This window comes from Rhea pennata, chromosome 16 (genome assembly GCF_028389875.1).
Source record: "Rhea pennata isolate bPtePen1 chromosome 16, bPtePen1.pri, whole genome shotgun sequence".
In the NCBI taxonomy this organism is placed as follows: Eukaryota; Metazoa; Chordata; class Aves; order Rheiformes; family Rheidae; genus Rhea; species Rhea pennata.
The window spans coordinates 11,745,710-11,773,574 of record NC_084678.1 but is presented as its reverse complement, the minus strand read 5'-3'; the positions used below and the strand labels follow the sequence as shown (position 1 = coordinate 11,773,574).

General features: G+C 42.7%; 3 protein-coding genes across 4 annotated transcripts; 1 reads left to right on the top strand and 2 right to left on the bottom strand.

The window, feature by feature from the left end:
* Nucleotides 1–750: 750 nt before the first annotated feature.
* CSTF1 (cleavage stimulation factor subunit 1) lies at nucleotides 751–10,477 on the bottom strand. Its single transcript, XM_062589073.1, has 7 exons — nucleotides 9,408–10,477; nucleotides 8,585–8,755; nucleotides 7,627–7,822; nucleotides 5,937–6,214; nucleotides 4,852–5,049; nucleotides 3,829–4,219; nucleotides 751–2,378 (listed from the first exon to the last, which is right to left on the bottom strand). Exons 1-7 carry the CDS (start codon nucleotides 9,525–9,527, stop codon nucleotides 2,119–2,121), a joined length of 1,614 nt encoding a protein of 537 aa, XP_062445057.1. The 5' UTR covers nucleotides 9,528–10,477; the 3' UTR covers nucleotides 751–2,118.
* AURKA (aurora kinase A) lies at nucleotides 10,369–17,366 on the top strand. Of its 2 annotated transcripts, none has more exons than XM_062589075.1 (9): nucleotides 10,369–10,487; nucleotides 11,082–11,140; nucleotides 12,242–12,524; nucleotides 13,160–13,238; nucleotides 13,977–14,168; nucleotides 14,960–15,098; nucleotides 15,478–15,626; nucleotides 16,115–16,289; nucleotides 16,872–17,366. In XM_062589075.1, exons 2-9 carry the CDS (start codon nucleotides 11,087–11,089, stop codon nucleotides 17,055–17,057), a joined length of 1,257 nt encoding a protein of 418 aa, XP_062445059.1. In that variant the 5' UTR covers nucleotides 10,369–10,487; nucleotides 11,082–11,086; the 3' UTR covers nucleotides 17,058–17,366. The 2 variants fall into 2 exon arrangements, with proteins under 2 accessions (XP_062445059.1, XP_062445058.1); XM_062589074.1 differs by lacking the exon at nucleotides 10,369–10,487 and adding an exon at nucleotides 10,826–10,865.
* Nucleotides 17,367–18,267: 901 nt separating this feature from the next.
* On the bottom strand, nucleotides 18,268–26,194 carry FAM210B (family with sequence similarity 210 member B). The gene is made up of 3 exons (XM_062589479.1): nucleotides 26,009–26,194; nucleotides 23,191–23,363; nucleotides 18,268–21,658 (listed from the first exon to the last, which is right to left on the bottom strand). Exons 1-3 carry the CDS (start codon nucleotides 26,183–26,185, stop codon nucleotides 21,442–21,444), a joined length of 567 nt encoding a protein of 188 aa, XP_062445463.1. The 5' UTR covers nucleotides 26,186–26,194; the 3' UTR covers nucleotides 18,268–21,441.
* Between the last annotated feature and the right edge of the window lie 1,671 nt (nucleotides 26,195–27,865).

The following is a 27,865-nucleotide window of genomic DNA, read 5'->3' as shown; positions in this document are numbered from 1 at the left end:
TAAAAGGGTTCACTTCAGCATGTTTTGGCTTTAAGGAACAAAGCTCTGTTTTTGTTATAAGCTTAAAGACCGCAGTACTAAGGAAGTAGGAGGCGAAAGCTTGCAGGCTGCTACCTTATCAACTACAGCTGTAGTTTAATGAATAACCCCCCCAAATTTTATTTTTAAAATAGACAACATTCACCAGCAGCAAATGAGATACCTACAGGCAACACCTTTAACAGAGAGAAAAAAAAAACAGTAGAATAGCAAAAATTACCACTGCTATCAATTTAGCAGGCTGACTCTGCCGGAAGGCTGGTGTTACTAAGCTAATTCACTATACCTTGATAACTGTGTGGCAAGACTTCGCTTTTCCCTCCCACAAAGCCCTGGTTCTCCCTGCTCTCCTTGCTCCTCCACCAAAAAAGCCACATAAACTACTATCTCTTGCTTCCCACATTGCTAAAAATTTGGGCGTCGTGCAGGGGAAAGGAGAGAAGGAAGGAGATTGCTAAGCCTAAGAAAAAGTTATTGCTATGCAAAAGAAATTAAGGGGAAAAAATATTGCATTTTCCATCTGTTAAAAAAAGAAAAGAAAAAAAAGACAACCCACATTCCAAACCGCAAGTCTAAGATTGTATCAGGCTCACATACAATGCAACAGACCACCTCATCAAGCTGTAATACGTTCTCTAAACGGATCCTTCCGATAACAAAGGGCAAGCGAATTAGGTATATAGAAAACTAATACAATTCCTTCTTAATATATTAATATAAATGAATTTTCAAAAGGTAACTTTTATTTAAACACAGACAAAACCTGTACCCTCTTCAGCCGTTGACAAGATACTTCATCAGTGGTAACTGAAAGTTAATTCAGCAGTAAGAACAATCTAATATTTGAAAATCCTAACAAAAGCAAGTGCCGAGACTATGACTAAAGAAAGCTTCCCAACCACGAGGCTCAAGAGTATTGTATCACTGGAGCTGTAGACAGAAAGCTTGAAATAACGTATTTAAAGCCTTGCACAGGTCAGATATTCTGTAAGAAGTTGTGAATTTTCAAGTTTACAGAAGGTTTAAGTACAGAATATCTTAATAATCTGTAAATCTGTTGAACATGATGACTGCGAAACTTGTACTACTAGAAATAAGTAGAATTATTTGATTTTTTTTGAATTAAAAAAGAATGTCATTCAAGTGCTGTGTAACACAACAACTACAGAATAAAAATTTTTAAATAAACGCAATTGATATTTGAGGCACACATACAAAAAAAAATCAGTATGCGCAACAATTTCTTTCTTTGAGAGGGTTCTACAGGTTTCTATGGCAAAGTCATTCTCCTCATGTTCACATGGTGCAGAACTGCCACATAAACCTTTTGCAGTTGTGGTGTGGATATTCATTGAAAATACCACGAGCTTCCTTTCAAGTCATACTTGTTAAGATAAATTAAAATGAAAGACAAGATTTCAAGTCTGAGCTTTAATATCAGAACTAGAACACCATTTCTTGAATTCATCTAAACAATTTAAAATTGTGTTTCAAATTCTTATGGCACAAGACTGGCTCAGAATTGAAGGTCCACTTGGCCAATTAAAAAAAAAACAAACAAAAACAAAAAAGACCCACAAAAAACAGATTAAAAAGATACAAAACACAGCTTTACAAAGCATGAATCAGAACTGAAGGCAGCTTAAGGCTTCATTAAAGTATTTGCCAAGTTCTGCTGTTACTTGTGTAATCCATTCTTTAAACAGACTCCAGTGGGATTGCACAGATACAATGCAGAGCAAAACTGGCTCGTTCTGCCCAGTTTCAGCAAGATTTAGTCACATTATCTTTCGTAGGATTTAGAGACAGGAGAACAAGCTTAATCCTTCTTGCAAGGATCACTTTATTCCCCCCCCACCTTGAGTACAGTTAGAGATGACTTACAAAATTAATGCCACACATACACTAATAAAAAAATTAGTGTGGGGCAAAAACTTAAGTCTCAGTATTCTGGTATTTTTCTGCCGCGTTTGACAGAATTAAGAACAGACACAGCATCTCATCTAGGCATCTGTTGGTGGTACAATCAATACAAGATGATAAAATGAGTCTGGATATCACTGTTTTATAAAGCTGTCTTTAGTCTGTGGTTGACCTTCTGTACCAAAATCTAGCTCTGTAGTCATCACTGCAAGTCATGAAACCAGGATTGGTAGGAGAATGAACAATACAGCGGACAATGCTGTTATGTCCGAGCGAAAGAAGATTTCTCCGTTCAGCAGTTCTTGAATCCCAGCAGCAGAGACTTATGGTCCTTTCATCCGGAAGCAGTACATAGTCCTCTGTATGGTTGAAGACAGCCTGTGTTCTGTGTACTTGCCGTCCACTCAAACCAGCTCCTGTGAAAGTAATGCAAAGATTCACTAAATATATGCACTAAAATATGAACCCAAATAGGATCAGTTTTAGGAATTTTCAAAGACCTAAAAGTAAACTTCCCATAGATACCAACAGCTATAGTCTAAAGAGACTTATTTTCTCAGCTAGTATACGAATTGTGCATAAAACAGTCAAATCTATTATGCAATTTTTTTGTAGTTGTATACACAGTATACTCTCAAATTCCTTAGATAAAGGAAAGAAGGGATTTAACTACTCCAACCGTACAGATCAAGGGACACCAGTCACAGTTTGAGTACAGTTAGCCTGAAGAGCAGTTTAACATTTGTTTTCTGTACAAGGCTTGCAACAGTAACGAAAAAGATCACTGTCAGCAGAATATACAGATTCTCATAATTAACAACTTTTGTTTCTTTTGCGGGTATGCGTGCACCTGCACCACACTGTATGACCTAGCTTGGTCAGGTCTCCACTTTACAAATGCCAAAATTTGAAGGGTGTATTTCATATGTAGGTATTTCTTTCGCAAGGAACACAGCACTAGCCTACCTGACATTTTTGCAAGGTTTATTAAGAAGGTGCTGCACCCTGCTGGTTGAGAGCAAAACACTGCTATTCATAAAGTGCCCTACACACTGGTCCCAAAAGTGGGGATACAACATGCTCTCATCTTATCTGCTACCACTATATTTAGTAATATTTAAGCACATTACTGTTAAATCAAATACTTTCTTCACTCATACAGCCGCTATGTGCAAAGTTTTCGTATCCTTCACTTGCTCTCAAGTCCTTCTGAGATCAAAGCATCATATTGTCAGCACACACTGAGTACGCTTACCATGTACACAACTGCATCCTTCAAAAAAATACTGATGTAGCCATTTTTCTGTGGCTTACAAGACTCATCTTTTGTACTACAGTCTAACGGTTCAAACAACTGTTTGAAGGTATGTTCAATTCCCCCTCAGTCTGGGGTATTCTCCCAGCAAACGACTTACTCTAGCCAGAAGCAGATTAGGCCACTTTCGATCCTTCCAGTTGAAGCTGTGCCCCTAGCCTAGCCATAAATACAACAATAGCAAAATCAAAATGATCACAAACAAGAAAAGCCACGTTACTCCTTTGCTTTAATAAACACCGTTTCTAAAACACTTAAGAAGAAAACTTAGAGAACAAATCCCTTTGCACGGACACCCTAATCATTACAGGCTATTCATGTTCCTTTTTCACTTTCTCTATTTTTAAGAGATAAATTTCCTTCGAAAACAATGAAGTAAATCGACCTAGACTAAACAGTTTATGGCACTGGCTAATATGCAACAATCACAGCTTCTCTTCCAGACATAATTTACTTTTCAGTAGCAATAGATTTAATTCTTCTGCCAGTACCATCCCCTCACTGGTCAGAATCTGAGAAAGAAAATACATGGAAGGTCACCTGCCACATACCTGTGTATTTGACCAGTGTTCGACCAGTGGATATCTCCCATAGTTTAGCTACAGAGTCTTTTCCACTTGACAAGATATACTTTGAATTTTTGGAAAAAATAGCAGAACAGACTTCAGCTCCATCATGTGCCTTCTCAAAAGTAGTGATACAGCGGTTTGAAACACCATCCCACAGTTTGATGCATCCATCCTTACTTCCTGTCACATACATGTTTGCACTGGCATTGTAATTTACTGAACATATAGCATCAGTATGCTGATCTTGAGGATTGCAAGACACAAAACACTGGAAAGTATTGATATCATAAAGGCGTAAGGTAGGGTGCTGGGTACCAACAAGTATGAAATCTCCAGAAGGATGAAAAGAGATAGAGCGTAACATCTCTGCCTCCTGTTTGGTCAAAAAAACAAAAACAAAAAAAACCCCACAAAATAAGTATCAGTAAGAAAAAAAATCTCCAACAAAACATCAATTCTAATGATGTTAAAGCAATAATAATAATGAAGAATTAAATTAGCATAATGTGCTATGTTTTTGCAAAATAGCTTCATATAGCATCAAAATAAGAGAAAGCATTTAAGTGCATCATAGTTTTTGTTCTCAAGCAGCTTGCAGTGCCCACTCATTTTAGGGATGACGCAACAGTGAGAGGATGTTTTGTCAGTCACATGTTCTGTACCCCACCACCACATAGCTCCAAATTCTCCTCTAAAATCAAGATAACATAGTTGACTTCAAAATTATCAAGATCACAGTAGGTCCAGAGTAACAAAACCTAAACAGGCACTAGATTTTTAAAGACTATCATGTATCTATTATACATGAACTTTAACACATGATTACCACAATGCCTGTAAATTATGTAATGGCATACTCTTGCCTACCTAGCTCTCTCTCCATATATACATACATACATACATATATATAATAATATATACTATAAACATATAATTCAGCCACTAATACCTCAGCATTTACAGATTCAAGCTTTGGTTGCTCTGAATGGGAATATTGTATCTAACCTGTATATATTTGAAGGCTCTTTTGGCAGAAGGTTTTGAATAATCAAACAATTTAAGTGTGTAGTCCCTTGAACCAGATGCTAGAATCTGTTCTGTTGGATGAAAAGCTAAACATGTAACTTCATCCACATGATCATATAAAGTCCGAATAACGGGGTGATTTTCCATGTTCTGCTGTGCTGTCTCATTCATCATGACCTACAAAGAACATTAAACAAGTTAGAGTCCTAGAAGGCAGAACATCCTTCTGACAAGGAATGCAGCTTTAGTATACGATTGAGCAGCCAAAAGCAAAAAAAAAAAAAAAAAAAAAAAAAAAAAAAATCCACAAACCCCCAACTTTCTGACATAAACTAGGCATACAATCAACAGTGACTGTCTTAATTATTTGAAGGCTCATGACACATTGTTATCAAATAACATACCTCTATCTTAACATATATTGACTTCTCAAAACTAGCATCACTAGTAGAGAATTGACACAAGAAAACACAGTCCAAGAGTACTAAACATCACCACCACCCTCACCAGTCCAAATCAAAGCACTGTATTGCCGTGAGAATTAAGGGAAGCTCTACCAATTGGAAAACTGCAACTTTTATTCATATGGCACACTGCTGAGAATGTGGTATGTGTCTAAGCAAAAAAAAAAAAAAAAAAAAAAAACCCACGCTCTTAAATTGCTATCTGGTAACTTTATTAGAGAAAAATGAACATGAATAAATACGGATTCTGTGAAACAGTAAGTTGTGAAACACACAGCCACTGGAGGCTGTAAAGGTCAAAAATGTAAGTAGGTTCAAAAATAAACTGTGTTCACACAGGATAGCAATTATCAACAACTATTAGAAGCAATTTCTAGGTCAATTCTCTAGACAGCTGCCAGAAGCTACCTAAGTATACTTGCCCTATTTCTTGATCCTTTTCTTCAAGAAAACTTTATGAGCTGCTGTTGAATTAGGAAATATGGCAAAACAGACATTTGGTCCAACCCGCTGGGCCAACCACAAGGCACAGACACAGCATAAAAAAGAGACAGTACTTCAAAAATTCATCAAGTGGTTATGATTCAAGTGATATTTTACCTCAATAGGCATAGCACTTTTGGCCAACATTCTCTCCGTATCAAGAATTTTTATTGAGGCATCAGCAGATCCTGTGGCTATTAACTGTCCATCTCTGCTATATGTAGCTACACGACATGGTCCTTTATGAGATGTGACATAACAAGTTTCATATTCAGAAGCCTCAGGAGACATGGTTTGTACATCCGCATCAAATTCTAAGTCAATTCCTGTGCCTGGAGCTACTGTATCTGATCGGCCAATTGCATACTGAACAGCACTGTCATCGTTCTCCATTCCTGAAAAGAGAAGTTAATGTACTTAAAGTATGTTAACTTTCCCCATACATGGATAGGCTGTGGCCAGATCTGTGCTACAGATTTCTCTAACAGCTATGAGTCAGATGTTAAAAAGAGATGAGCTCCTCTAATCAGAGCCAAACTAGCAGAACATATTAAGTTATATAGCAACACTTCTCACAAGAAATGAGAGGTAACTGGCTACACCAGAGCAGAAAATAGCTTTGTAATTTTAACCTTGGAAATACAAACAGCAAATAGGATATTATACTAAGTACTGATAAATACACTAATGATCACTTTAGGAAGCCATGGATAGACCTACATCAAGCTTTTTACAAAAGAGAGAAACAAACCTCAATGCTATTATTACATGAGATTTAAAGTTAAAAATTGAAGTGTTTACAGATTCTTTTAATTTTTATTTTACTGTATTGAGGAAAAAAAATCCCATCCCACAAACTACATCAGCATTTCTAATAAAAATGATTACTCCTGTTCACACCCACCCTACAGATTTAACTTTTTCATTTCCAGCATGCATCTACAGGATAAAGACAGTTCAGCACTGGAGCTTGTAGTAAGGCAGGATGCAAAACTTTTCAGCTATGTGTCTAACTGTGCTCATCAGTCTATCACAGGTGACAGAGGACTTTTCATTTTCATCCACAAATTGAGTCTATTATTCTACTCTATCTCTATTCCACCAGACAAAGCTTCCCATATTTATATCCTTGGAACTCAACTAGTTCAGGCAGCAGAACCAGTTCAGTTACAATACACAGAAGACATGCTGCTATGCCTAGACCTCCTCCAATAACTTTGCTTGTTTTAACAGTGGCTCAGGTATTTTGACTACATACTATGGCACAGATGTACTCTCAGAAAAAAAGAATAGATTGTACCCCTGCTGAGGCCCTAGACTGTGCAACTTATTTTTGTAAGATCAGTATATAAAAGCTAACGAAGGCAGCCTATGGAGGCTTACTCCCTTTTCAACTTTCAGTAAGAATAATATTGAAAAAATTTCTACTGTTGACAGAGAATTGTGAGGGTCAATCTATTTCTGTTATCTCTGTAGACTCAACGATCCTGCTTACTGAAGTGTATTTTTAGAAGGTTGTCAGTCACCCAGGACCCTGTACAGGTAATCTTACATACTACAGAAATTCAAACAGATACACTTTGACATCATTCACTTATCTGCTTTGCTTTCAATGCACACTAAGATAAGAAACATAGAACTGAAATGCACCTCAAAAAAACATGGAGGCAAAGGCTATATCTAAATACATAAAAGCGTTATAGTACATGAGCTTTATATTCTCAGTAATATTCAAGTCTTAATTCACATAGATTTAAACTATGGATTTAGAAACTGGACTTTTTACTTTTTTTTAATTCCAACTTACCTAATTTAATTAGGTGCAGCAGTTGCTCAGATGGTGCACAGACTGATTGTGGTTTTATCTCATTTATCAAGCCATTTGCAATATTTATGTACCCATCATATAGCAGTTGACTAATGATTAGTTTATAAAGTTGCTGACGATCTTTCAAGCTAACTTTTGTTCTATACATCGTTAGCAAGGAATGCCTTGGAGGGGCCTGAAATAAACAACAAAATCACATACAATAGAGTTATACATAACAACTGTAATAAAACATAAAGTACCTTCTGCTGAACTTCAGAGTAGAAGACCATAGCTTACACTATCATATTTTAGGTAAGATTCATTATTAAATAGAAAAACAAAAAATATTATAAAATGAAAGAAACCTGTTGCACTTGTTTGCTGCAGAAATGAAAATACTGCCATTAAATAGAATGTGAACTACATTAATATGCTATAAAGAAAATGATCTAGTGAGAAAAAAAAAAAGGCAGCATTACTTCGCAAAATTATTCTGTCAGTATCTTTCACTTAGTCTTGCCAGTGCCGACAGCCAGGCGGACCTGGGCAGCACAGTCAGCAAGGCAATTAACAGAAAACGTGCAGGAAAGTCAAAACGCTACCCACCCTCTCCCAGCCCCCGACCGTTCCCTTTCACCCAAGACTCTCACGTCCTCTCCACACCTCCTCCCGCCCAGCACATGCTCCTCTGCCTCCCCTACACCCTCTCCCAGCCCCGAGTAACAAGACCAATAACCAGTTTCGGGGACCAATAACCAGACAGGGAGGGGGCGTGGGGGAAAGGGACTGAATGAGGGCGGGGAGAGTGCTCAGCCGGAGCACAGCGGTCACAGAGAGCAGGCTTCAGACACCGGGGGCGGACAGGCAGCTTCGGGCGGGAGCTGCAGAGGGCGAAACCTGGCCCAGGCAGCGGAGACGAGAGCAAGGGAGCGCCCAGAGCAGCGCCGGTACCTACCGACCCTTCCTTCTGCCTCCCTCGCTCTCCCCCTAAAATGGCGACCGGAGCCCTGAGCGCATCGATTGGCGGCGGCGGCAGGGGAGGAGGTGGCGGCGGCGGCCGAGACCGAAGAATGCTCCTTCGCGAAGGCTGCTGCATCGAGCGCCCGCAAATCGATTGGAGGCGACTCTTGAAGGAGAGAATTGCAGCATCACATGACAGTGACACCCCGCGCGCGCCCGGGCACTGGCAGGTCCCCGGTCACGTGGGCGGTGACGCGCCAAGCGCGCCCCGAGCGCCTTCGGGGGGGGGGGGGGGGAGGCGGGGGGCAGCGATGGGGCAAGCGGGGGGGTAAAGGCTTGGCCAGGCGGGCGGCCGGGCCCCTCCGCGGCGTCGAGCGCGACCCGCCCCCGGGGAGGGCAGCGCCCCGGCTGCAAAAGGCGCGGCGGTGTTCCGGGGTGGGGTGCGGGAGGCAGGCCTAGGTGACCGGGCAGCCCAGGTGACCCGCGTGGGGGAGCCCACTGGAGCTCAGTGCGGGTCTCCGCAGGAGGGTGACTCATCTCAGGAGCCCAGGAGCCAGGATTCTTTAGTGTCCCAGCTGCAACACTCCGAAACACTGCTTCTGCTGAGACACCAGTATCACAAACACAGGCACATTCACAGGGGCTAGAATAACAAAGTTCCTGACATCGCTGCTGTGTGCTGCAGGCCTCACTGAAGAATTTGACAACTTAGGCAGCACAGTAACAAGCACCTCACACTGCCACACTCCATGGGCTCTCAGCAGGTGGAGAGCCTGTCCCAAGAGTACAAACACCACCCTCCCAAAAGTCCTACTCACGTCAGCCTCAAGAAATGGTAGTCGAAGTGGACGTGGGTCAAGGAGAGGGGATGCCATGCTACCCATGCCCCGTGGGAGCTGTCGTCTATCACATGCTGCAGCAACACGACGACCTGACATCTTCTTTTTACCTATCCTGTATAACTTGTAAAAGCCGACACACCAGACTCGCCTTTGCGCTTGTTCTCAACGCCGCAGAGCCAGTTAGTTACCTTCAGTCAGGCTTCTTCAGAGGCTTAACGTACTCAACCTGGTTTTGGTTGTCGCTTGCCACTCAGTGGCCGAGGTCCTCCTCACAGGTGTGAGTGGGACCACTTAGGCAGCTGGCCTCTGAGACAACACAACAGCCCCAAGCTCCTGTGACGCTTGTCCTCACAGACCGCGCTGATCCTCCACTGCCGCTCTGTGTCTCTTCAGATACCTGTCAGGCTTTAGAAGCTGCCGCAACTGCACGCCACCGCTGGTGTAACACGGCGGTCCGCTCGTCCCCCTCACGCGCGTCTGCAGGCTGGTGAAGGTACCTCCGGCCAGGCGTCGCCTCGCGGGCTGTGCAGCAGCGGGCGTCCCCCTCGCACTTATCCTCAGGAGCTCACTGCACGTGGAGCGCTGCCCTCGGCCGCAAGCGCAGGGAGTGCGAGGCAGAGGCCTGCTTGGCCCCTCTGCCTGTGCTGCGGGTCCTCCGGGCTGCGGAGCTGCCACTCGTGGCACCTACTTCGGCGGCGGGACGCGAGGGCCCCGAGCCCCACTCGCGCTCGGCTTCACGCGAGGTGGCAGCACAGCGTCTCCCTGGGCCGCGGGCGGAGGGCGTGTGTGGGGCGGAGGCGGGGGAAGCGGGCTGGCGCCTCGCAGGATGCAGGACTAACCTGGAGCCCTTCCCCCCGCCGGGGCGGCACGCGCTGAGGCCTCGGTGGCTGCGAGGAGGGGATGGTAGTTGTAGCGTTGCCACAGGTGGGTGGTCTGGACGTACGCGGTTTGCGTAACGGAAGACCCGGCCGAGCAGAGACTTCGCGGGGAAAAGTGTGTAAGCGGGGCGCCGATGCACGCACTTGGAGTACGGAAGGAGCCAGCGGCGGAGAGACGGTACGTAAAATACGCATGTAGCGCAAACACCGCCCTGGGGGCGGGCGGGCTGGCCCTACGCGGGATACGCAGCAGGCTGCCGTTGCGCATGCGCCCCTGAGGCTCACCGCGACGGGGCGCAGCCCCGCAACGAGCGGAGCGTTTGGCGAGCCAATGGGCGGGCGGGTCGGTTGTAAAGGAGCCAATCAGCAAGCGCGGACGGCGGAAGACGGGCCAATGGAAAGAGGCGGTAGTTTAAAGGGTATTTAAGGGAGGGCGGTTTGACTTCAAACAGCGCTGGCGGCCGCACGGAGCTGAGGCCGGCGATGAGCGGGCGCCTGGGGACCGCGGCGGGGCCGGGGCCCGGCGCCGTTCCGCGGAGGACCGCGCCCGCGGGAGGTGCCCCGGGGCCCGGGGGGAGGCGGCGAGCGCAGGCTGGGAGCCGGGGGCGAGGGCGCTGCGGCGCGGGAGCGCAGGCCCGGCCCGGCCCGCGAGGAGGAGGCGGTGGGGGAGGGGGCGGGCGGGGAGCCTCGGAGGGGAAGAGTTGTCCGGAGAGCTGCTTTGTGTGAGCTGTGCCTCGCCTATAGGCTGATCCGTATGTGCCCTTCTCCTCAGGCATCATGGACAAGAGTACTAAAGAGAACCATGCTGGACACCATAGCCATGCTGCTAAGGTAAATAACTGAACCAGATTGATCGTCCTATTTCCTGTGATCATACCAGAGCTGTAGACTTAAGGCTGTTCGTGGTGACTGTTGGTGACTGTTGCAAATACAACAACAAAAAAAGGGGGTGGGTGGGGAGAGAACTTTTCTTGAAGTAGTGAATCCTGTTCACAGGAGACAATTCTCAATGCTACCTTTCAGTCTGCCTTTTGGAGAGAACATTGCTGGGAATGGGAATGTTGGGGAGTCTAATAGTTTCTGATTGCACAAGGAGTGTGCTTGGGTCGCTTCTTCCAGACAGGGTTTTCAAAAGCTATGTAGTGTTGCTACAAGCATATCCACATGAAGAGTGCTCAAGATAACCCTGACAGAACTTTTGCATACAGATACATGAATACTTTCTCATTCTTTAAATTTAGAAACAAAAACATCATTGATAAGGCTTCAGATTAGCATGAGTAAAATGTGTGCATGTACACACATGTGTATATATGTGCGTGCATGCATGCACTTAAAATCAAGTTGTCAATACACTTCCAGTGAACTGAACCAGAAGACTAAGTAATATCTAGGGGAAGAAAGACGTATCTACTATTACATAGGTATCATTCTCAAAATAAATGTGAGAAGCTAACTATCAATGTTTGGACTGAGCTTTAGGCACAGTATCCTAGAACAGCTAATTTCTTAAGTATAAGCCTAGACTACCTTTCAGTGATTGGAAGCAAAAGATTAATGGAGTTAACTAAAAATTACAAAATCAAGATGCATAGCAGTCAAGGGAATAATGACTCAAAAGCAAGCAGGGCAGGCAAGTGGTAAGATTTTGAAGCAGGAGGCTGTCAGTACTGTAGACTGATACTCTTCAGACTTATTTGAAGTTCTTCCAGTAGCTATAAGTGAATGTGTTGTCAACAAGAAAAAAAAGTCAGCAGTGTATTCTGTAAGTCAACTTCATTCTTAAAGCATAGTATCAGAATATGCTAGCACCTGCTGTTTAAGTAGTTTTCTTTTCCTTCCTACCTCCAACTCTTATCTGTCTACTGAATGGGGCCATAAAGGTTATACTGTGCTATTCTGTAATTAAAATATCATGTTTTCTTTTTGAAGACTGTAAATCCTATTGGAGATGGCCCCAAACGTGTCCCTGTACCTCAGCATGCTACTCAGAGCCGGCCACTAAACAGTGGAGTTCAAGCACAACGTGTTCTGTGTCCTTCAAACCTGGCCCAGCGAGTTCCTGTACAGTCACAAAAATCTGCACTATCAAGCCAAAAACTGTCTAACAATCAGACAATGCAGCAGCCTCGACCAAAATCTCTGGTCCAACCAATTTCTAGGCCTCAGATTCCCAGCAAGAACAATGAAAAATCTCAGCAGGCTCCAGTATCTGGTAATTTTGAAGATGTACATGTTTTTAAATAGTCGTGACACTCAAGATGCTTCTATTTTCTATGGAGTGAAGTGTAGTGCAAAAATTCTGAGGCTAATCTTAATGCTATGTTGGGATCCTGTACATAAATATCTGGCTGCACCCAGAAAGAGATTGTAACACTTGATCTTGAATGTTGCTGCATCCTTCAGTTGCCAAGATTACACGGTTAGAGCCCATATGGGTGTTTCTTGCTCTTGAAAGTCTTTTGGAATTTAATTCAATTATGAATTAAAGAAATTACCACTAATTCATCATAATCTTGTGTACTAGAGAGATTTAGATGAGTAATAGTGCTATATTGATGGTGGTGGGGATGTGGGAGCTTCTAAATGTTTCTCTTAATTTTAAAAAGAGCTTTCTTGGAATTCCACCTTGATAGCAGTGATAACTCAACTGCTACACTGCCTTTCGACAGTAAGCTTCCTTTTTTTTAAATAACACTGCATGCCCTCTAAGAATTGTTGCTGATACTATGCTGAGGTGTGTAATCTCAGGCATGCATGTGTACCTGAGATTATACCTGTTCCCCACATGCATTTTTGTACAGTGCTTGTGGATTTAGTTCATAAAAGCTTCCTCTTATTTATACATAGCAAAAAATCCAGAAGCAGAAAGCACATCTAAACAGAAACATGAAGAGACTACTAAAAAGAAGAATGAAGAGACAAAAAAGTAAGTTGTTGTGTATCTAAATGCTCTAGCTAATGGAGCCCTGTTGAATTAGGCTTTCTTTTAACTTCCAGGACTGCATGCTGCAACTAAGCAAGTTAGCTGAAGTTAAGTCATAGATAAGTAGTCAAGCCCCTTGATAATTGTGAAGTGTTCCAACACTTCAGAACTATAACACTTAATGAAATCTGGGAAAGCTTACTTTGAGCTGAAAAGCCTCAGGAACTAGAACTTCCTGTAATCTAAAGAAAAGCTCATTTTGCTAAATGAGTAATGTCTCTTCCCATGAGAGAGCTCTGATTAGACACTGCTGGTCCCAAGATGTACAGCTGAAAGACATGCTTCCTTAGTATGTGCAAGAGATTGGAATCTGATTAGGAATGAATTAGACTCTTAGTATGGATAGCTGTAAAACAGTTCTGGCATGCACTAGTAAGTGCCTGTGTATTAACTGTATGGAAATGTACCTGATCTAGTACATACAGTCTTGAATTTTGCAGTAATATGTGGCTGAGGCAGGCATCACTATGTGCAAGCTTTAGTGAGGAAGAGATCAGCTTTCAGGCTTCTCTTCTGAAGTCTTAATGCATATTTTGTCCTCTTGGTGGTGTTCTCTTAAAGACTAAAAATCTAGCTCAGGTCAGGAAGTATTCTGTTGAACCAGAATGGTATTAATGAAAATCTAGAATATAGCTGGATACCTTGTGTGGCTTTTGATACTTAAGTGATATCTTTTTGCAGAAGGCAGTGGTCTCTTGATGACTTTGAAATTGGTCGACCCCTGGGGAAAGGAAAGTTTGGAAATGTGTACCTAGCACGTGAAAAACAGAGTAAATTTATTCTTGCCCTGAAAGTGCTATTTAAAACACAACTGGAGGAAGCTGGCGTAGAACATCAGCTACGAAGAGAAGTTGAAATACAGTCTCATCTTAGGTAAAGTGTACTAAACAATTGCATTTGCCTAGCTTGTGCCCAAGCAAAAACATCAAAAGTTTGTTTCTGGTAACATACAGTGACCTTTTGAAGACAAGGGCTATTTAATTAAAAAACAACAAAACCTTTAAGTTGGTAATTCTTGCCTTTCTGCACAAGGGTGCAAATCTTATCTTTGTCTAGTTTGCTATGAAGCAACCACAGTAATTAAATAAATCCAATAGGAATTTTTAATTTATATGGGTGACTGCCACTTCTCAGGCAATTTAAACTTGATTCTAGCACTTGGCTTCCTAGAAAAAAAGCCTAGCTTGCTGAACAAATTGAGTGGGTTCCACAAAATCACTTAAAGTTTTTAAACTAAAAGTCAAACTATTTCTATAATAAATAGCACTTGCTGAAATATCTCGTAATGGATATATGAGCTGAAATGATTCATGTTCTCACTGAATGCAAATGCTAGGGTCTCCGCAGTGCTATTTTTTTTCCCCATGATTGGCAATAGAGTGGAGCACAAACACGTGATCATACAGTGTGGCAAAAAGCCTTACATTGCTGAGGATTATCTGCAAGCTGCTGAAGTCCAATGCTGACCTTCCTTGAAATGAAGTTCATTATCTTGCCAGCCCACAGTATGCACAACAAAACTGCTAAGGGTACACAAACACACACTAACATAAATCACTTATGAATAGTGAATCTAAAAAACCAACTGTACTTTCTCCTCTAACTAATAATCAAGTAATACATGCAAATATTTTGTTCAGAGGAATATTTATATCTTCTTGCAGGCATCCCAATATTCTCAGGCTATATGGCTACTTCCATGATGTTACAAGAGTCTATCTTATTCTAGAGTATGCACCTCGTGGAGAAGTCTACAAAGAGCTTCAGAAGCTTACCAAGTTTGATGAGCAAAGAACTGCCACTGTAGGTTGTTCTGCCTTCTTGAACATCTGCTCTTAATGTTTGGAATACTTGCAGCATAGATGAAATGCTGTCCTCAGCTGTATAAAGCTGAGATTCTCTAGATATTAATCTGCTTAAGCACTTGTAATATATTTAGGGATAAACTGAGAAGACAAATTATGGTGCAGCATTAACATGAGTGAATGTTCAGTGTTGCCTGGTACTTCAAGTGCTTGGTCACTTCAAGTGGATGCTACCTTGTTAGACTTAAGGGCTTAAGATAATTAATTTAAATGAATAGTACCAATTATGTAATACCCAGAAATTGCTATGCTGTAGCCAATAAAGCTAGTGTAACAGTGCCTCTCTACTTAAAAATTTGCTTTCTTTTTAAATACAGTACATCACACAACTAGCAGATGCTCTATCATACTGTCATTCAAAAAGTGTGATTCACCGAGACATCAAACCAGAAAACTTGCTGCTTGGCTCAAATGGAGAATTAAAGATTGCTGATTTTGGATGGTCAGTGCATGCTCCATCTTCTAGGTAAGAATGTAATGCATAAAAACCTTACGCAGTGAAATGCTTCTGGGGTGAAAACACTAGGTTTCTTGTCATAACTACAGCTGTGGAAGAGAGGTAAAAGTGAACTTGTAAAACTACTGGAAAAGTCCTGTCCTTTAATTTCTAAAGCAAGGCCACTGCAGTAAAGAACTGGGGCCCTAGCAATACATTTAGGATGATTTCTCAAAGAGAAGCCTGAAGGGCGTCCAACAGAAAGGAAGCCTCTATCTCACGTAGCCAGTGAGATGAAAAGGGTAGGACTGTGACTGCAATGACTGGGATGTGGCTTTTTTCTTATTTAAAGAAGTTGTTACTGCTAGGATTTCTTTACTGCGTATTATGGTGGTGCTGCATCTTGTCAGAGTAGACTGCACAGAAATACAGGTAGATGCCAGCATTAGCTTCTGTCTGGCTCTTGAAACAGATCCTAATTGCCGTACAGAATAAATGATGACAAACATGTTCTTCAGGAGAACAACTCTCTGTGGGACACTTGACTATCTGCCTCCTGAAATGATTGAGGGAAGAACACATGATGAAAAGGTGGATATCTGGAGCTTGGGGGTTCTATGCTATGAATTCCTAGTAGGGAAGCCTCCTTTTGAAGCAGACACATACCAGGAAACCTACAGAGCTATTTCCAAGGTATGTGCTGTTGCTTACTTGTTCAAACTGAGTTTTGTGGCCCTTCAGCTCTCCTGTATTATTTAAGCTTAACTAATGGTCATTAAATGAGAATTGCAGCATGGCTTAATGAGATGCTGACAAAACCAAATCCCTAAAACTGACTGTAGTTGCTGTATGGAATGATTGTAAAAGACATCAAGTTACCTAGCTTGACTTTCTTGGCTCCACCCTGTTTCTACATGTACCAGAACTCCTATCTCTTTCATAAAGCAGTTAGCCTTCTCCACGTGGGCTCTCCACCTCTTTCCTTTTCTGATTTGTAAAATGCCTATGTAACACCTGAGCTCTTACTAAAATGTTCCAGCAAACTGGTCTTGTGTTAAAACTAGAAAAAAAGGAAGAAACTAGCAAGCTTATAAGAAAGCTTAACTTCTGCAAGCACTTAAGATAATGCCGAATTATCTCAATAGGTTTAAGGTGCATAATCCACAAGACTGGCATAACTTTTTCTTCCTAGTTGTACTTGGATGGTATCGCCCTTCACTTCTCTAGTCCTTACCAAAGAAATTCTGCATCTTTAGTACCCCTTCCTTTTTTTAGGTGGAATTCAGATTTCCTCCATTTGTAACAGAAGGTGCAAGAGACTTGATTTCAAAGCTTCTAAAGCATAACCCATGCCATCGGCTTCCCCTGAAGGATGTACTTGTTCATCCCTGGCTTTCTGCAAACTCTACAAAGATGCCAAACAGCATGAAAAGTGATGTTGCTGTCACATCAAGAACATAGTCTTAATGGGCTAACTGCCTTGGATCAATGAGGTGGAAGTCTTGAAATGTGACTACTGTAATGCTTACAAGGGAAAGCATAAGAATCCAAGGGTGGTTGAAGAGCTGGTTGTCATTTTAAATTCCAATAGCAATGTAAAATCACTTGACTTTTTAGCTGGAGGTTGTGGAATACAAAGGGCACCACAACTGAGCAGGGTGAATGTTTGTCTTATGAGTCCTAAAATGATGTGTGCGCTTTTTGTCTCTTAATCCTTTGTCTTACATGTGAGCACTCAACACCTTAAATAAAGACTTGTTGAATACTGTTGCTAGTATTGTGAGAGTTACTAGTGTGCTTGCAGCAGTTCATCTGCCTGCTTCTAAGCACTTAACTTCTACACTTGACTGCAGTACAGTCTGAGACTCATCTATGATCCCAAGGTAACAGTATGTTTCACATTCCTCTGCATTATGAAGTAATCCAAAAATGTTCTCCCTCAAAGTGTGGGTATTGCAAAAGTAGCTCTGGTCACTCACTATTCTAAAAGTGAATCATCTACCTGACACAGAGGCTATCAAGGGAAGTACCACAGCCATGGCTACTTACCTGGCTCAATTCTTCTGTTAGGTTTTTATGCAGTTATTCCAGCACAACACTCACCACACAGGGGTTTGGAAGAGCCTTTTAAAGGAAAAGGTTGGGAAAGCATTGTTATCAAATTAGCTCTATTTTATGCAACTAGAACTAATAATCATACCTGCTGTTGTAAGACTCTTGGTCTGGTCACAGCAGTTGCAGAGAGGTTACTCCTTAGAAGGTATAAAGCACTCAGCCTGTCTAATGGGAAGACTTGCATTGCTATTTCGGTCTGGACACTCCTATTTATCAAAGTAGTACCAGCCCATTAAACCAAGAAGAAATGAAACATGTTTTTCAAGTATGATCCAGGCTGTGTAGAAATAAACACCACAGCATGAAGAGAAATTGTATCAGTGATGATACCAGAACCCAGCTCTTACCCACAAGGATCAGTTCAGTTTTAAGGAATGAACTTTTTTTAATATCCTGAAGACTGGCATAATTGTAACCAGTTTTTAACTTCCTGTATAAAACCCCCTCACATGCCCCCCCACCATTTACAAGACAAAAGTTTAAGATGCAAACTGTGCAAAACTAGTATTCCAGTAAAACACTTCAAGCAAACGTATTGCAAGAGAAAGCCATTTATTGTATTATCATAGGACTTTCAAGGCCTTTTCCACTATTTTACAAATAATTTTAAAAAGTGATCCTTTACATTTGAGGATTCTGAAATTCAAAATATATTCTCAAATTAATTTAAAATAAACTATTCAAAAAGTTTATCTAAACAAACAGCCAGTAGTTTATACAATCACATTTACCTACTTAACACGTAATCTGAAGTCTTGTCATAATTTAAATGAAATTCAGTTTGTTTACTGCAAGACAATCCCTATTTAGTGCTGGTGCCTTTTAGTAACTTTCACATGCATTTAAGTTATGTCATAATTATGTCAAATTATTTAGGGAAAGTGAGAAGGAATGATATATATATATGTATTTACCAGCTTTAGTAATAAACATGCTTGTTAGAAATGACAGGTCAAATAAGGAAAAAAAGGGTGCTATCATCTGATTGTTCTGGAATTGATTTATTATCCTTCAGTAACAGAATGTGCCCCTGAACACACAGAGAAGATAGAGGGCATGTAGAGAAGAGCACAGAAAGTTTCTGTGAACAGGTGAAAAAAACCAAAGTAAAATTCACTCTCAAGAAAAACTTCAGCTCAGCTGAAGCTTTAAAAAGGAAAGACTCCCACTTCTCTAGAAAGAGAAGTTCTCACAGAATACTACAGAAGTTTGTTGCATGTTATGACAGCATAGTAACCCTTCAACAGCTGTACCTAATTAACACTCCATTATCATCAGAGAGCAAAAAACTTCCATCTCAGTAACAGACATAATTATTTGTCTTGCAGCTAAATCAAGGCTAAAAGGCAGAACTTCCCTCAAAGGCAATTTCTGATTTCAGAAAGCCTTTTTCTCACGGGACAAATGGCTCAAATTATTAGCAGGCTCAGAGAACAGCAAGATGACCACTAGCAGCTTCAGTAGCCCTAATGCAAAGCAGGCACTAAATGGGACAAAGCTAGTTTTTTCGTTTTGTTTTGAAAACAAGATATTTAAAATAAACTTGACAGCTACTCCTCCTGTATGCACTGGCACACAGAACAGCAGGGCATTAACTTTACACTCTAATGAACAAGCCAAACAGTTGTGCAGGACATAAGCTCTCAGAAGCATGACACAGCCTACTGTTTTCATGGTACCCGACCAGGCTGCAATGCTGAGTCTCAGTATGGTTCCTGCCCTACTCCTATGGCTGCTACTTTGAAAGGTGTTTAAACTACATAATATATCTCTAGACATATGTCACATATGGCTACCCTTACACTGCACATCAGTCTCTAGCCTGTGTACCTGCTCACTGCTGCAAGTCTCACCTGGGCTAGCAGCACCACTCAACTAGGACAAAGCCATCGTCGAGGGGCTCTCTGTTTCTAGGAGGCACGCTCACAAAGCGGCCTGCTTCCAAAGGACAGAGAGGAAGGAAACCAGATGTCTCTTCAGTTTTACCCCTTTTGTCCTATAGAAAAAGTTCTGGTTAACCAAGAAGTAGCAAAAAAAGAGAGGTCCCAGCAGAGACGTGGCTATGACTTGTGTTCCTAGAGTACAAACTAAGTTTGTTCACTTTGATCCTAAGGATTTGCAGAGCTTCAGACCTGTCCGTGGTTTGGGCTGGTTTTGACTGGGAGAGGAGTTAGGGTGCAGTTTAACATGAGGGCTGAGCTGAACTGATAGCTTGCTGATAACACAAAGAAATGAATTGCGCTTCCTTCCCTCCCACAGCCAGCGCTCATCCCGACCACGTCTCCCTTCATTCCCTAACCTGCCAAAAAATAAGAGTTATTTTGACCACTAAGGTAAAATTTTCTGCAACTTCAGTTGCATCAAGTTTCTGTATGAACAGACCTGTGTCACAGGCATCTTGGGGTAGGTGACAGAAGCATGAAGACAGACAAAGATAGGGTGAAAAGAACAGAGCTGGTGGGAGGCCCAGATCCAAAAGACTATTAAATCTGGCTCAAATTATCTCGGAGAAGCACAGCCACGTTTACTAGACAATGTGAAGCAGACTACCCAGTTTTGGGATCCAATCCTTAGATCAGCTGAAAAATGGTATGGGAATACATGCATGCACAACTACACTGATAGGAATACTATCCAAATACAAAAATGAAAAACATCTCTAACTGATACATTCAACACACTGTCAGACAATAGCACAGGAATTGCTCTTGAGAAGCTATGAATTGTAGTGCCTGGACTTCAGGTGCAGGTCTGAGTTTCAGCCACAGGAGCAGAAAGCTGCTAAGGTTAGTTTTCATATAAAAAATATCTCCCTAGTACAAAGACAAATCTCAACACATTAAAGCCCATAGATACCTTGCCTCTGACTTGATGATCTTTGGAATATGTTCGCATAGGAGGTAATTCTGGTTACACTGATTTCAATAGTCTCAGAATTTCTTCAGACTCTATGCATACATATATTAAAAATAAAACAACAAAAAGAGAAAATAAAAAGACTTCGGTAAGACCAGTTACTAAACTATAAAGAAAGCACATTTTCAAACAACAAAGTCGTAAAATATGGAAGCACCGTGAATGAGCTACAATTTCAGAGCACTGCATCATCTATTCTGGTAAAAACAATTAAGAATTAAGCATATGCATACTCCCACTGAAGTTAGGCATGTGTTAATATTGCAGGACTGGGGCACAGCATGTGCCTTTTATAACAAAAGAAATGCAAAGAAATGCATATATACAAATTTGAATCCTAATATTTATATTTATATTTACCTAAGTAAGTATTCACATAGTAGGATACTGTTTGTTCCACAGGACTATTAGGGAGAAACTTAATCTTATTTTAATTCCTGACTATACAACACTAAACTAGTGCTGAAACTGTGTTTCAACATGAGAAAAGTTAAGGCCCAAAAGTCTAGATTATAAAGACACAGAACTACATGTTCTAAAGAAATTGCTCATTGTCAAGCATTTATATTATCACTTGCAGGGAATATCTGATATGATTTTTAACAGGTTTTTCTAACAAAGAGGTGGCAAAAGGAACAGAAGATAAGGACAGCACTTCTCACAGTGTCACAGTTACCTGAAAGAATGACTAAGAAACGCAAGAGGAGGTCAGCATTGACATGATCCAAGTAAATTTTCTGAAGAAATCTGGCAAACTGAAAAGCTACATGGATACACAGCATTTAAAAACTGAGCAAAAATCAACAGGAGATCATCACAACTTTGGAGCAGGAGGTTTGAAGAAACCAATCTTCCGGAAGTATCGGACAATAAATGGCACAGTAACTACAGTAATGCTGATTCGTACTGGAGCAAACAGTTTGTGAACAGCATATGCCAACACAAAAGTGCTTGTACCAGCAGCCATTTTAGATTGCAACGACGATTCGCTGAAACCAAGTTTGACGAGAACTGCAGTCATATCCACACCACTGTGGAAGAAGAAACCAAGTCTTTTTAGTTTATTTTGAAGTTACACACCAAAGAATATGAATTAAAATGTTATTTGTTCAGAGAATGTATCTGAAAGCAACTACCTTCCAACTCTGGAAATTCAGTTTGAATCTAAGTGCTAAATACATAAGGAATAAACCCAACAAATTAATTTAGCAGTAACCACTCAATTTGTTTCTGTAATAACATCATATAAAATACTCTCAGAGGAGCTTTTTTTTCTTAAATTGACAAAGTCCCTATGAAGTCGAATATCTTGTTTTACAACTGTATAGCTGCAGTGCATCCATGGAGAATACTCAGATATGCTCAACTTCCTCAAAAAAAACAAACAAAAACCCTATTCCTCTACTTTTGAGTTTTAAAAGGTTAGAAATCTGTGAATTTGTTAGAAATTCACTTTCTCAATACTTAAAATAAAGTTTAGTTTTGTATCTTGATGAAACTTTTCAGTTAAATATACCCGATCCAAATCAAGATACTTGATCCAAACCAAGATACCTGCTGTTAGGCTTAGAATTTTCTGAAAAAAGAGTACAAAGCTTTTTGAATGCGAAGCATCTTATCTAAAATCTAGTAAGCAAAGGAAGTATTATGGATATTAAATAACTGTTATCCACCAAATCCATAAATATTTTCACTGTCTGCAGACACAATACTTTTCATCATAGTTCAGGGTAATTTTCCAAAAAATTGGAATTTTTAATTTCCAAAAAATTGTAATTTTCTGTAGTTACTTCTAAAAAGAAATTACTACTTCTTCCTCCTCTTCACTTGCCAGTTATAAAATATAGCTGGGATTCAAACAGTACCTGAAGGAAAAAGTTTTCACTGCTATCATGAGCCTTGATTATAAATGACAGAAATTAAGTGTTTGCATATTCCCACTGAAGTCAACAGTTAGGCAGAAACATAATTTCTCAAAACATTCTCTGCGCTCATCTCCTCAGTGGAATATCTTGTGCTCACCAGACATTTCTACAACTGATACAACCGCACCAGAAGCCACATAAATGATTTCCCACTTGTCTCCTGTAAGGTTATCCGGTATTTTCCTTTTTAACTCAAACCTTTGTTTTAGCATCTGTTGCTTCTGCAGTTCGAACTGAGTTCACATTCAGAAAGATAAGTTCATCTGTAAGCTCCAGCACTCTCATATAGCTCTATCTCTACAGGCCATACTGCAGTTTGATAACAAAAGGTATTTCCACAGAACAAGACTTAAATTCTCTCGTCTGGCTAGTTCTTTGGTGCAGTCTCTATTCTGTTCTTCCCCAGCCCACCCATGGGCCATGAAGCTATGTGGAAGGACAAAATGCATCCATCTTTACTCATGCCTGATTTGAGATTAAATTGGTTTCTACTTATCAACAGCTCTACACTCAGAATTCAAAAGATTTCTGTTTATAGATCAAACAGGCCATGTCTCCTTCCAGAAGTGTGCACAATGGTAAGACTTTTCTGGGCTAAACTGTCATCTAGAGGCTACAGACAACTGTACAAACCGCACCTTGACACAGCCAGGTAGAAGATTCCTAGAGATATCAATGAAATTCCAACATGGAATGAAACCCCTACAGCGCCATATTCTTTGAAAACTTGTTTGAGCTGTTGGGATTTGTTGGGTTTCTTGTTTTCACCACTGGGATTTGTGGCTGCCTTCTCAGGGGGTCCACCTGCATCCTAAAAAAAAAGAACAATTTAAAGTATTTATTAGCATTGAGCATAGTATCATATTCCATTCAGTTGAACCAGTTCAGAAGAATGAAAAAAGCAGCTCCTGTGCAGTTTGGAATGCTATGGGAAAGACAATAATATACTTTTGGTTTTTTTCACATCAGAATAGCATTTTCCCTGTGGCAAAGCCCATGCAAACTCCCTTTTCCCACCTAATCACATTGGAAAGATGCACTGAGCTTTGTGCAAGTCCTTATACAATGCAAGTTTCAATGTTACTACGGTCACATTCCTGTGTCTGACCTAAATGGGTGCCATAGCACACCGACACAGTTGCTTGAAACACGGAATAGAGATGCCAAAGGGATTTTCACTTGCACTTGCTCAGCTTTATACAGTGTATTCTTAAAATGTGAGTTCTTGTCACAGGGCTAAGGAATTGATGGCACTGGAAGTTTATGTGATATCCCATAAAAGTGCACTTACTAATAACTTGCTGACAGAAGAAATCCTACACTTACGTTCCTACAAATCACAAACTGGAGATCAGCTGGGAACAGGAAGAACCAGGGAACTGCTACTGTTGACAGCAACAAGCAATACCATCGCCACAGTGTAGACTGCGGCTACACAGACATGCCAACGCTGGTTTAAACAACCTGGTCTCACCTAAAAAAACCCGTCATAGCCACCTTTACTGACACTTCATCTGCATAAATTTAAAGTGCAGAATTTTATATTAATATACACCCAAAGCAATGTGATATTGCAACGCAGACAAACAAGGACATATACACCCACAGTACTAACACAGCCCTTAGATACATTCTTGGACTTGCCATAGAAGAAACACTAGCTGGAAAAAGAGAAAGCTTCCACACAGATCTTTCACCAATTAGTGAAAAGTCATTAAGAAAGATTAGAAGTTTTCCTTCTTTTCAGCTGACCTCAGTAACAGCCGTGACAACGCAGCAGCTGGACTAAAGGACACTGTTGCCCACAGGGCAGGTACAGCTACAGAGTGCCTGGCGCCACGTTGTCCTGCCAACTTCTGTCTTGAAACTGATCTACAGAAGAAAAACACTTCTGATTCATCCTTGGACTTATCAGTCAGAATGTAAGTTAGACTCTTCTGATGATGGTTGTAGTAGAATAGATGTGTTCAGTCAGTGATTTTTAAACCATTTCAGAAAAAGAAGTTGGCTGCTACTCCTTTAGCTGTAATTTGGATTAGTTTGTACTTCTTACATTTTTATGCATCAGTATTTTCTTAGTATTTATAAAACTGTGTAGCTTAACCTATATTTATTCTGATTTGCATTTAAAAAGTGGTTAAACATTATAAGGATGCTAGATGATGGTTAGGGTCTCATGATTTGTACTGTGCAACATTTGGACAGAAACTGAAACTTGATTAAAAATAAAAATGTTCAGTAGAAAAAAAAAATTCCTTTATTGCTTAAATCAGTGTTAAGACTAGAAGGTAAATAAAGAAATTATTAAAATACATTTTAAAGCAAAGTTCTTACACAAAAGAAAGGATTCATAATTAGCTGGATTACTTCAAGTCACCATGTACTATAGAGCTCATTCTCACTCTTCAGTTTTATTATAAAGAAGGAAGAAAAGAATGGCAGTTAAAATAGGTGTTTCTGCATTCTACAAACTTTAACTGACCAAGCTATTGAACAGACCCAGCTGCATAAACTGAACAGAATCTTCTCACAATGTCTTCTGCAAAAAGCAGTCCTAGCAACTCAGTCAGCGCTGTTCCCACACGCTTAGTCAACAGTATCTGTTTATTCAACAGTACAGTTTTCTCGAAAATCAAGTGAGGTTTGAGTGCTAGTTTGAAGTTTAATAGTTTATAGTGACTTTTTCATCCAAAGGTGATCACAATCTATTTAAGAAGCCAAATATGAGGAGCTTCTTCAAAGAGCTGCTGACACCCTGCAGCCATACCCGAGCCTCAGAGGCACGCCGGGGTCGCTGTACGACCGGCGGTTTGCAGGGTGTAAGGACTGGAAAATAGCTTGTTTCCACCGCCCAAGTAGCTTTCAATTCACTCACGCTCTCCGGCTCTTATGCCGGGAATGTCTGACAGGATATTGAAGCAAGATGTTGAACAAGCACCACTTCGGCAAATAACTGACTGTTCAGCGTGGTCACGTCACAAATAATGTAAAGAAAGCAATAAAGCAAGCCACGCTGTTTTCAGAAAAACTCTGCTGCAATAGCTCTTCTGGGAAACCACCTTTATTCCTATCATTCAGAAAAAGAAACGTTTCATCATTAGGAAAAACTAAGCCACGAAAACAAATCTAAAACTGCAATTTTTATGCTGTGCAACAGGGCTCTAAAACTCAGCCCGAGAATTAAGGCACAGGAGCGAGCCCGCGGCGGAGCTGCACGCGCAGCGCTCGCGCCGGCCGCCGGGGCCGAGGCGAGGGCCGCGGCCGGGGCCCGGCCCGCGCCGCCAGCGCCCGGCCCAGCAGCTCCGGGCGCCGTGCCAGCCCCTCGCTCGCGCCTCTCCCGCCGCCGCGGCGGGCGGACGGCACAGGCCGGGACAGGGCTGGGCGCTAACCGCGGGCAGCGCTCCCGGCCGGCGGCGGCGGCTCGGGCCGGGCCCCCCCTCCACCCCGCTCACCTACCTTGGCGGCGCTGCCGGCCGCGCACCGCAGCGCTACGAGCGGCGGCGGCGGCAGGGGGCCGAGACGCGGGCGGGCCGAGGCGCAGCCCCGCGGCGGCGGCGGCGGCGGCGGCGGCGACAGGGCGGCGAGAGCCGCGAGGCGCGGCGGGCCGGGGCCCGGGCGCACCAGCCGCAGCATAGCAGCGGCGCGGCGGGCAGGGCGCGGCGGCCTAGCACCGGCCCCGCCTGCGCCCCGCAGCGGCGGCGCCCGCCCCCTTAAAGGCGCAGCGGGCAGGGCGCCGCTGCGGGGGCGCCGGCCCTTTAAGGAGGGCCCTGAGGGGAGGGAGGGGAGGCGCCGCGGCCCTGGCCCTGGCCCTGGCCCTGGCCCTGGCCCTGGCCCTGGCCCTGGCCCTGGCCCTGGCCCTGGCCCTGGCCCTGGCCCTGAGGGGAGCTGCTGCCTTGGCCCTGAGGGGAGGCGCCGCCCCGGCCCCGGCCCCGGCTCTTGCTCTGGCGCCAGCCCTGGCCCTGGCCCCGAGGGCGGTCCTGTGTAGTTCTGGGTTGTTCTGTGTCGAAGCCACAACGCGAACCCCACGGCGGGAGCACGGCGTGGCGGCAGCCCTTTGTGCCCGGGGCTCTCTTGGAGCCGGCGGGGTTTTGTGGGGAGCAGGGTGACTTCCAGGACCAGAGCGCGGCGGCGGCGGCTCGCAGGCCTCCGGCACGGTCTCGGCGGACCGGCGCTCAGGCTGCGGGGCGCGGGGTAATACCCGCGGGTTAGCCGCTGCCCCGCACCGCGCCGAGGCCTTCGGTACCCGGAACGGTGGCGCCCGGCCGAGTCGGGCAAGGCTGGGCTCCGCCAGGCGAGGGCAGGTGCTGCATAACGCCGTTACTGTGCAGAAATTTTCAGTGCATCTAAACGTTAAGCTCTGGCTGTGAAAGACTTCTCTTTTCCGGATGAGTAGGCCCGTCCTTTTCAAGCACGCTGTTGTTTTTGCAGTGAATTCGGCGCGCAGGGCTCAGTACAACAGGAGAACTGTGCCCGATAAATGGGAGGCCTCCCCTGCGGAGGAGCTCGCCGCCGGGAGCCTGTGCTGCGATCGCACAGGACAGCGCTGAGTGAGTCAATGCCGAAACGGCGTTCGTGTCAAGTAGGATGCCCCGCAGAACAGATGGGTTTGTTTCGAGGAGTGTCTTGCAGGAAGAGAGTAACAAGCTTTGCATGCATTAAAATAAGAGTCTGTTCTGGGAGAACAGCACTCCGAGTGCTAAGGGTTTATGCTTTCTTTAAGTCTTGCCTCATAAATCTAGTCTCTCCAAATGTTTTTTTGAGGAACAGTTTCCCAGAACATAATTTCATGTATTTGTTACATTCTTCTGTTAGTGTTCCCAAGCAATTTGTTAATGTGTTTTCTATGCTTGTTTTTACAGTAGCACTTACCATCTGAGTAGACAATATTAACATGGCAATGACCCGATCATAGCACACCAGTGCTGGACTGAATTATAAAAAATCACATGGGCTAATTCTGGTCTCACTCAGTAAAGGAGATGTCAGTTGAGTTCTGCTAGTGTGGATCACGACTGAGCTTTTGGTTTAATAACTTTCTGTTTCTTTAATGCCAGATCAGTTCTAGCAACTCTGCAAAGTATCAGTTGGAATCATAGCTGCAAGTGTTTGATATGAAGGAAGTGTTGGGACCCACGTTTCTCTCTGAGATTTTCCTGAAAGAAATATGTGGGCAGACGCAACAAAATGCAGGTGGAGTAAGTCTAGCACATTCTGACAATGCATTGACTGCATGTGATGTAGAGGCGATCCGCACATGTACAGTGGACAGTTCCCTATGCTTGTCTTGCAGACCCATTAGAGCAATTGCATTGT